The sequence below is a fragment of the Solanum tuberosum genome, unplaced genomic scaffold (genome assembly GCF_000226075.1).
Source record: "Solanum tuberosum cultivar DM 1-3 516 R44 unplaced genomic scaffold, SolTub_3.0 scf00262, whole genome shotgun sequence".
Classification (NCBI taxonomy): Eukaryota; Viridiplantae; Streptophyta; class Magnoliopsida; order Solanales; family Solanaceae; genus Solanum; species Solanum tuberosum.
The window spans coordinates 236,643-246,907 of NW_006239186.1; the positions used below are offsets into that span (position 1 = coordinate 236,643).

The following is a 10,265-nucleotide window of genomic DNA, read 5'->3' on the forward strand; positions in this document are numbered from 1 at the left end:
ATACTCGACAACTTAAAGTTTTTAAAAAAATATATATATATATTAACTGATTATTTTCTTCACATTTTTGCTTTTAGTAATAATTATATTCTTGAAAGTAATGAACATTGACTAATTAATATAAAAAATCTAAGTAAAAAACATATATACATACATACTCCAATATTGCTATGGCTTAGATTAACTCTTATCTTATTTACTTAGAAAAGACTAAAAAACATATTTATTAAAGAGTAATAATTTAAATAATTAAAAATAATAAATAATTTTGATGTTATCCAAATTATGTTATAAATTTCATATGTTATATTAAAAAATATTCATCTTGAATACATGATAAGCAGATACATCTAATTATGTATATCTAAATATGAAATATAACTGAAACACACGCCCGTAATGTGGTATATGCTTGAAGTTGGGTTTTTTAAATTGGATTAGATGTCCCAACAGATACTGAACGAGGAACAATTCACCATTGGCATTTAGCAAGGTGCATACAAGAATGATTTGGCAAAAGGAAACGGACAATGACACATTTTTATAATAAGTAACAATTTAACTATAAAATATATATTTTACCCTTAATGAAATGATTTACCGTCACACAAATTTCTATCATTCATTTTGGACCACAAGTTTTAAAAGTCTTCCTTTCTTTCTTAAACTCCGTACCGAGTCAAACTACCTCACATAAAATGGGACGGATGGAGTAATTATGATTGGACCATTAATTTTGGTGTTTAAATGTAAAGTAGCTTTCCTAAAATTAATGCAAGAATTAAATTTCTTACTCTATTTTTTATTCCATATGGTTCAAGATTTTCCACCACCTAGGTAAAAGCTAGAGGAGTTTAGGATTTTTAATAAATGACTAAATACATTTTCTTCATGCATTTTAATAAAGATCAAATGTAATTTCCTTTATAGTGTAGGCGTTAATAACATTACACTTTTGGAGCTGTCGAGGATGCAACAAAGATAACCATGTTTAAAATTATGAAAGCGGAAAAATTTGATACCAATTTAACAAATCATTGTGTAATTGAAATAGAGTATTTAATTGGGACACGATAGCAACAATAACATTGAATAATCACTCATGACTCAAAGAAATAATGCTGACGATCGTATCACCAAAAAATTATCTTAAATTTTCATTTCAAATTATTATAATATTTAAAATAAATTAATGTTTTTGTTTATTACATACTTCTTTAATTGTCCTAGATAAGAAATTTTATTATTTAAGACAATATATATTCTAAATAATTGGTATTTGGACATGCAATTTATATTGTGATCTAAATTAATGTTTTGATGTATGATTTGAAATCATTTCAAATACAAATTTTCCAAAAAATAGGATTTTAGATTTTAACTTGTGATTTTAATTTTTTTAAAATGAAAAACTAAACCTATAGATTTTTATTTTGTAAAAAAAAAAAAAGATCCGTTATTTTAATTATGTAAAAAAAAAACTCTATGCTCTTTGTGAAGATATCATCATCTATGCCATGTTAAAGAATTACATTAAAAAATAATTTAGTTTCTACTATTGCTGACTAGTTAATGTATCTTGTGAAATCTTAGGAGATTTGACATCTTGTTTAATAACATTTACACATTTTGTAAGAAACTAAGAATGTATAAGAACTAGGGAAATTTTGATTTTTTCAATAATTTGTAGACTTTGTATTTTTATGAGAGAAAAAATACAGCTTAAGAAATTCAAATTGCATGTCCAAACAAAGCTTCAAATTTCAAATCAATCCAATTTCAAATCATGTCAAAAAATGAGACCTTACTTGTTACTCTCTCCATTTCAATTTGTTTGTCTTGTTTTGAATAGATACGGAGTTTTAAAAAAATAAGGAAATAAATTTAAAATATATAAATTATAGAATATACCAATATGACTTTTTATCTTATGATCTTAGATATGTTACATGAAAAGTTGAACTAAATAATCCTAGGGGCACTACTTCATCGTTTTAGCTTATGTGTTCCAATATCAGGTGTTGTATAGTATGATGCATTAGAAAAAATAAATTCATCCATTAACTTTGTCTCCTTGAATAGCCCTTAGTTAACCTTTATTCTTCTTCAATTCCCATAACTCCTCTAACATTTTCTTTGCCAAATTGAAAGCAACCATGTTTATTCTTTTCTCTTTATTGTCATTAAAAACAATAGAGGATATCTTCATCCATATAACAAAGGGAAACTTTCGCAAATAGTCATGAAAAAAAGTCAAATTCTTTCTCCAATATTCTATTGTGTTGGGTTTTATTTTGTAAATCTTTGTTAGATTCTGACTCTACTACTATACTAATAGAGCTTGTTGAATTCTAAAGGATACATTTATACCGAGTGTATTAGTGTTTGCACCAAATTAAACAATGAATAACTGTTTTAAAGCCAAATAAGTACATTAATATGAATAGTATCAAATTAGAGAGTAACATTAGTGTCTGCAATTAGAGTAAAACAACTTCATACAGAATTGGGTGAAGAATTAAAACTGTAATTAATGAAACTATATGCAATTCATTAAATGGCATAATAACAAAGTAGCAGTACATTCACATAGAGATAAAAAAAAAAAAAAAAACACAAGAAGTCCAAGAAAACTCCTATACTATACTCCTTGATTTGAAATAAAATTATGTTTCTTTGAACTCCACGCCAATATTTGATCTTGGATAATCATAATACATAAATATGTCCTTTTAAGAGGCCGCATCACGTGTTTTTTGCTTTCAAGCTGATGATAAATTATACTTGGTACTTCTAATTTTCATCTTTTCAACTTGCCCTCCTCCCTTATCTTATTTAAAGCAGCCACAAAAACCCATCCACCAAATCTTGACCAAAGATATCCGCAATTGTATTATAAGCCTCCTTTTTAGATATTTTATCTTGTTTCAATTCCTTGATTGTCTCCCAAAAACAACCTGATCATCAGGAAAGCGCTTCTGCACTTTGTTCATAAAATCGATACATGGTTTCAAAATAGCCAGATCGGGTCGTATTTGGGATTGCTGGTAAGGTAATGTTACTCGGAATTGTGGAGGCAAGAAAATTTTATATCCAACTAGTATATCATGATGGAATTGAAATAGAGTATCTAATTCTGAAATGACATGAGTATCAACATCCAATTTGTCAGTTGAATAATCTCTCATTACTCGGAGGAATTGCTCGTACATAATCGCAGACGACGGAAGAAACCGGCAAAATCCATAGCTGAGAAATTTGTGAGACGTACTTTGCCAAGTGACAAGGGTGAATAGAAGAATTTGTATTTATAATAATAATGGTGGCTCTAAATTAATAGTATTTCTTTGTTCTACTAGTGGAACTAGGATTTAAAATACTAATCCTACTCTAAATTGGGATTAATATTTTCTCATCCTATTTCACGCAGGAAAGTTTTATCTGTTAACAACCAAAAAATTCTATAAGCGCATAAGGACAGTGATAAAAAAAAAAAAATAGCCAATATTCGATTACTTTTTGGATTTAATAACAAAAATAAAATAATTTTCAAGAGATATTCCAAAAGGATATAATTTTCAAATTCATATGAAACATATGTCCAGTGTGCATGATTAGTTTATTCAGTTATAACTTATTAAACAATATAAGTGGAAACAGCGTATTACTTTATCGTTTTAGCTTATGCGTTCCAACATGATGGGTCATTTGATAGAATGTGTTAGAATAAATAATTTATGCATTAACTTTGTGTATTATTAACATCTTATGTGATACAGTTTTTTAATCTATATATCACTCTATTTGGTATTATGCTATGTATAACTAATATATCACAAACCATACAAGTATTAACAATGCAAGAGTTCTAACACATGCTAATTGCAAGAGTTCTAATACATGCATTAGCATGGTTAAAGACATAACTAGACCTTAAAACCTTTTCACATCCTTTCCACGGTATTTATGGAGGATATTTTTGTAAATGTTTTTTATTAGAAATTATGCGTACATATTATTTTAATGCACCAAATTAAACGATGGGTAAAAATATTCTCAACATAATTGATATCAATATTACTACGGAATACACTTTATTCAATACCATTCTTATACATCCTACCAAGCGAACCCACCCGCTTGGTTACTGCTAAAATTAGATGTCTTCTAGCCCCATTGTTGTAACTCAGTATCTTGCATAGAAATTTATTTAGTGTAGACCACTAGAGCTGGCCTTATAATGCCGTTTAATTCATACTTAAGTTAAACATGCAGGGCAAGTTTTGTCCTAAATGTGCTTTCTGTTGGAAGTTGGAACTAAGGTAAAGTTGGGAAAACAGAACAATGCAGACAACATACTCGGTATCATCCACAAGTGGGGTCTTGGGAGGGTGATGTGTATTGTCTCTTATTCCTAACTTGTGAAGGTAGAGAGTTTGTTTCCAGACTCTCAACACAAGTAACACATATCATAAGTATGAAAAAGACATGCAATATACAAAACGCAAATTTTAGACGACAATGGAAAGTAGAAGGAACTTTCTGAATGTTGCTCAACTTCAAAAGAGAATTCCATCAGTAGGCTCCAAGAAAAGCATTATCTAGCCCTACTTGTGATTAGAAATGTATGTGTAGTTTAAAGATAGCATTGAAATCAGCATGGTTCTGGGTGTAACTGCAGCAGATATAACAGAGAAGTCGTAACCCGCTAAAGTTTCTGAATCACAACTGAATTGGCTAGGCCAGCTTGCTCTACCGTCTGGTCCAGATCAGACAGTTGTTTGGGAGGAAAGCCCACTGTCTGCAGTTGATAATTCCTTGATCCACCAGGCCTTGATGCATCAATAAACCCTCGAATATCCCTGATTGTGTGTTGGTAGTTAAACCGAGAAACCATTCGTGTACCATCTGCCAACCTTAGTTGAATTGAGGTTGATGGCTGTGACTGATCAACAACTAGGCCCACTGATGGGGATGGAGCTGCGGTGAATGATGAGATAGTAGCGGTTGAGTCTACTTGTTCAGCATTGCTAGTGCTACCTAAAGTTCTTCCCACACCCTCAAATAACGCACGGCGCTTCTCTGGTACCTGCAAATAAGGAAAAGAGTGTTACCATGAAGAGCAAAGGTTTTAGAAGCATAATTGAGAGCCCTTGGTAATAGAGAAATAAGGACGTACAGGGCAGTCCTCCTCTCTCCTTGTCAGATTAACTCGGACAGACGTCCTCCTATCTTCTGGCTCAAGTTCTTTTGGGCACTCAGACTTCCGGATACTCTGAATTACACATACCAAAATATTAAGAGCAAGTGTGGAGAAAGAAAAACACAACATAGAAAAAGCATAAACCAGCAAAAGTCATTGGTGGTTCTGCCTAATAATTGTATCCATAGAACATCTGGCGTGGTATAGATAATGAATAAATAGGAGTTAATATAATTCCAATTCCAACAGCATGAAATTACTTCAGGGAAACAGTCACGTGAAAAATAGTTACTATGGAGTATCAGGTTTTAGTGCACTACGCAAAAGAAAAGGGAGTAAGAATAAAGAGTTTAATTCAACTTATTAAGTTTAAGTGTTCAACAACCAGTCACCAAAAAGAAAAGAATAATCTTTGTTTCATATTATGTCCTTAATTTTTGCCAATGCAAAGATGGGGGGAAATTGTCAACGACATAAACGACCATAAACATGCAAGATGCAAAACAGTTTCAGGATTTGACCTGGAACACAACATATGGTTTTCCATTTGTTTCTAAGGAGCACCTAAGAAGACTTCAAATTTAGATTCTCAGTTCCTTCCAGTGAAAGATAATGGATCTCCAAGAAAATTCAATACTATAGGCACAAACTTGCTTCAAATTCACTACCTTGGATGAGATTACCTTCGATACACATCAGAATACTTGGGTGGTATGTTCTAAACATGTACTAGCTTGTTACTTTGATTCAAAATTTCCCTTTCAGATAAGAGTTAAGTTAGTACCTTTTAGAGAAAGTTTTAGCTAGTCGCTAACTTTAAACCGAGGTTGAATATTGGGCGACCCGATTAGGATCATAACAGTTATGTAACTAGAGGTCTGACTCTGAAGCATTCAAAAGCAAACAAAATATTCGGGGGAGGGAGTTATTGCCTTAGTAGAAGGAAACCATCCATTCAGTTGTCACCCATAGCTACAGGAAGTAGCTTTATAGCCGACGAAGAATAGGAGAAACAACATAACCTAAAACCCACTATTTTTCCAACCTATAACATGCCTCTTTAATCCTTTTACACATACATATTTTTATTTTTTCCTCCATTTGCGACTTTCTTCATTAGTGCTTAAAGCCCCAATGCACCTTAGAGCTTTTTTGTGTTTTTCACCTTTGATAACACTGTTCACAACAGTTTCAACAAAAAGAGTAGAATGTCACACATTTTTGTGAACACCTTTTCTAACAAAAGGAGGTTTAGTTGACTCAGCTGAGGAGAACATGTGTAGTGAACGTAGAACCAGAAAGATGAGCAACGAAGGAAATATTTGAAGGGTAAAACTCATGACTGACATTACCTCTACGAAAGGGGCATTTTCTGGATCATCAAACCTCCGCAAGGGTCCATCATCAATAGTGAACCCATTGGTCCAGAAAGTGATGGTATGAGTAACACTCTCAGGTGGCTGAGGAGCAGCGGACACAGTCTCACCCGTAAGTCTTCTAGCAGTTCCAATAAAGCTTCTAGAGCCAGATGATGCAGGAGGTCCTTCAACAGTTGCATGTTGTCTAGCTTGATCGAATATTGAGTTCACATCATTTGCCTTAGATGGATCTTGAACAAGCATTCCGCTACAAAAAGATTTTGATAAGCAAATTACTAGCAAAAATGCACACTGCGTCTCTACAATACAAGTCCGAAATATTCAAGTGTATCCATGTAACAGAACACCTCAAGAATAAGAATTATGTATTTACAATGTTTGCTTTCTCCATCTTACATAAACAGAATAAGGAATTGGATGATGCAATCTAGTGAACCAGAAACAAATTCTTATAAAGCACCACATGTTTAGTTTTCTTTTCGATGATGAGCACTTTTTCCATATTCCAACAATTTTAAAAATACTTGAATACATGAACAAATCATAAAGCCTTAAACCTGACCAAACCCAAATCGTGAGATTGATAGTAATAGGAATATTTCCTATATTTACACCACGAAATGGTGAAAACAGGTAACATGCAGGACACACTAGTAGGGAAAACACATTGAATCCATAAGTTCAACTCGACCCCATACATCAACGAAATTTGAACCTGATAGTGTCTCAACTCTAAGCAACTCCTCCATAAATACTAGGTCAAGGCTCCATTGGCTTAGACAGCCAAAATTGCAACACACAAACATGTCACATTGATAAGCAACTACATCATGCAACATTGTGATATCAAAATACACATATCAACACACCCGAGGGTGTGACATAGTGATCAATTATATAGAATGAAGCTATGGAAACCAGGATCCAAATCTTGGTAAAAGCAAAAAAAAAGCTAGATGATTTGTACTTGGTGGAAGGATATAGGAACCCGGTTGCATTGTCAAGATCAAATTGATCAGACACAACAGTAAATTAAGAATAAACAGGAATGATAAGCATACTGACATCACAATTTTCACATATTCCTCTCATCAAAGGCCTCAAATTTCTGCACTAGTAAATTCAAAATATATCATACTCAAACACTTTCTCCAATTCTTACTCAAAAACAAACTAATGATAGAACATCAATGCCAATCCTTTATTAGTACTAACTACATATGAATGAAGCAATACATAGCCAATAGTAAAGTAGCATTAGTATCACCAGTTATACCTTTTCTCTCCACCAGTATAATACTCTTGAGGCTCATCGGAGTCACTCCCAGACCCAGTAACAGGACGACGATTCAGATCAGAGAAAGAGTGAATTCCACCAGTTCTCCTCCCAGCAGCGCCGCGGCTAGAAGTTGGAGGGTTTCTAGGTCGAGGTGGAGAGGGAGATCGCGAGCGCGACGGAGAACGGCCTTGCGCGGCGACGTTAGTGGCGGCGGAAGCAGGGACAGGAGCTTCATCGTCTTCATCAACGGCAGCAGCAGCGGTGGCGGCAAAGGTACTGTTCTCGAAGAAAGTGGAAACAGCAGCATCCAAATCGAAGTTATGGCTTTCAAGGAAGAAAAGGGCTTCAGGTTTAGAAGCAGAAGTAATCTCACAGAATGTGTTGACAAGTTCTTCTCTTTGTGCGTCGGCGGCGAGATTTGCTTGATTTTCCATTTTTTCTGAATTCTGATGCTTCTTCGTCTTCCTCTCTTTCTCTTTTTCGCTACGACTGTAGAGTTTTGGTATATATTCGTTTCTTCCGCCGAAGATTTGAGTATTTCTTTTTTCCTCTTTTATTAAAGAGGCTTAGTATTATTTTCTATACAGTCCAACATCGAGTCTAGTAAAAGAATTCTTATTATACACAAATAGATTTACCTTGTGTTCGAAAAATAAGATTGTGAATTTTTGAAAATAAAAGAAATATTATTTATTATGATATAATATAATATAAATTATAATGATGTCTAATTGGTAAATATGCCTCTATGTCTAACTCATACTTACATTGAGTTGCAATGTAAGAGTACTATTGCAAAAGATCTCTATACAAAATATTGATGGACCTTATTATTCTTTAAAAATTATAATTCACTTTGGATAAAATTATAAGTTAATTTTATCATAATAGGAGTATCTTTTTTATATTTTTTTCCCAACCAGTTTATGGAGTCCGACGCTGGAATCGAGATTTCTAATTAAGGGTGAAACAGTCCAACCATTGCACCACAATTCATGTTGGTTATCATAACATTTAGGGGTCGTTTGGTGTAAAGGATAAATATCAAATAGTCATGAGATTAAATTATAGTAACACTTAATTTGTTGTTTGGTTGGCAAGTTCGAAATAACTTATCCCGAATTAATAAAAGTATTGGAATAAGTTATTTCTCCCTTGGGTGCTATAGTAATTACAGGATAACTTATCTCAGGATAGAATATGTAGATGACAAAGATATCTCTTTAAACCCTTTTTTATACCTCACTTTTCACATTCATGTATATTTACATTATTTTCAATATCATGTATAATAACATTCACAACCTTCACTACTCCTTATTTTTAGGGAAAATGTCTGAAATATATCCAAACTTTGATCGAAATTGTTGTAACGATACCAAACTTTGGAAATGACCTTTTACCCCTGCACTATTTAACAGTGTATTTTAAAGGTATATATGTGCCTACGTGGACATCATAAATATTGCATAATTATAAATAGTAACATGTCCACGTGGACACATATATACATTTAAAATACACTATTAAATAGTGCAGGGAGACAAAAGGTCATCCATAAAGTTTGGTATCGTAACAACAATTTTGGCCAAAGTTAGAGTATTTTTCAGATCATTTTCCCTTATTTTTATGATAATTCTTCATATTTTTCAATTAAAAAATTACATTATATAAATATTATTTTTATTTATGAATTTATTTGACTAATTCTTATGTTTATTTATATTTTGATTTCTCATAAATCTTTTTTTACTTTAACATACTTAAGGTGAAAGTTCTATTTTTAAGCTAAACAAAAAGAAATAAATTAAAATACATATGATACCAACATGGGATGCACACACAAAAATATTTAAGCTAAATAAGATGAAAATTTTACTTTTAAGAATAAACAACTAAAGCTTGCAAGTAAATATAAAAAAAAAATAAACTAAATAAAGTGAAGGGTATTTTTGTAAACAAAAAACATATTCTTAAAATTTATGCAATGCATATTATTTTAGAATACAACCAATCAAACACTCAATAAAAAATAATCTCAACATAACTTATCTTATCAGAACTAATCTCATCATAACATTTTTTTTTATCTTAACCAGGTAAAAGTCTTAATATTGGCTTTATAATCGATTAAAATTATGTTTAAAATATGAGTATGAAGAGATGTGATTGCCTGATTGACCAGGTTCAATAACATCAATGAAAATTTCTATTTGATTTTAATTTAATGAAGCTAAGCTTTTATAATAGTTTATGACTTTTTTCGATTATTAAGCATCAATGATAGAACTAATAAAGCCAAAGTGTGGCAAGTTAGTTATGCTATCTTTCTTTCTTTTCTTTTTTGACAACAACAAACAACCTTACTATATTAATGAATATAAATTCAACATACGTTTGATTA

General features: G+C 32.0%; 1 protein-coding gene across 1 annotated transcript; it reads right to left on the bottom strand.

Moving 5' to 3' along the window:
- Nucleotides 1–4,522: 4,522 nt before the first annotated feature.
- Nucleotides 4,523–8,405, bottom strand: LOC102603772 (plant UBX domain-containing protein 4-like). Its single transcript, XM_006357893.2, has 4 exons — nt 7,859–8,405; nt 6,556–6,829; nt 5,180–5,275; nt 4,523–5,089 (listed from the first exon to the last, which is right to left on the bottom strand). The coding sequence occupies exons 1-4, from the start codon at nt 8,293–8,295 to the stop codon at nt 4,709–4,711; spliced, it is 1,188 nt and encodes a 395-aa protein (XP_006357955.1). The 5' UTR covers nt 8,296–8,405; the 3' UTR covers nt 4,523–4,708.
- Nucleotides 8,406–10,265: the final 1,860 nt, after the last annotated feature.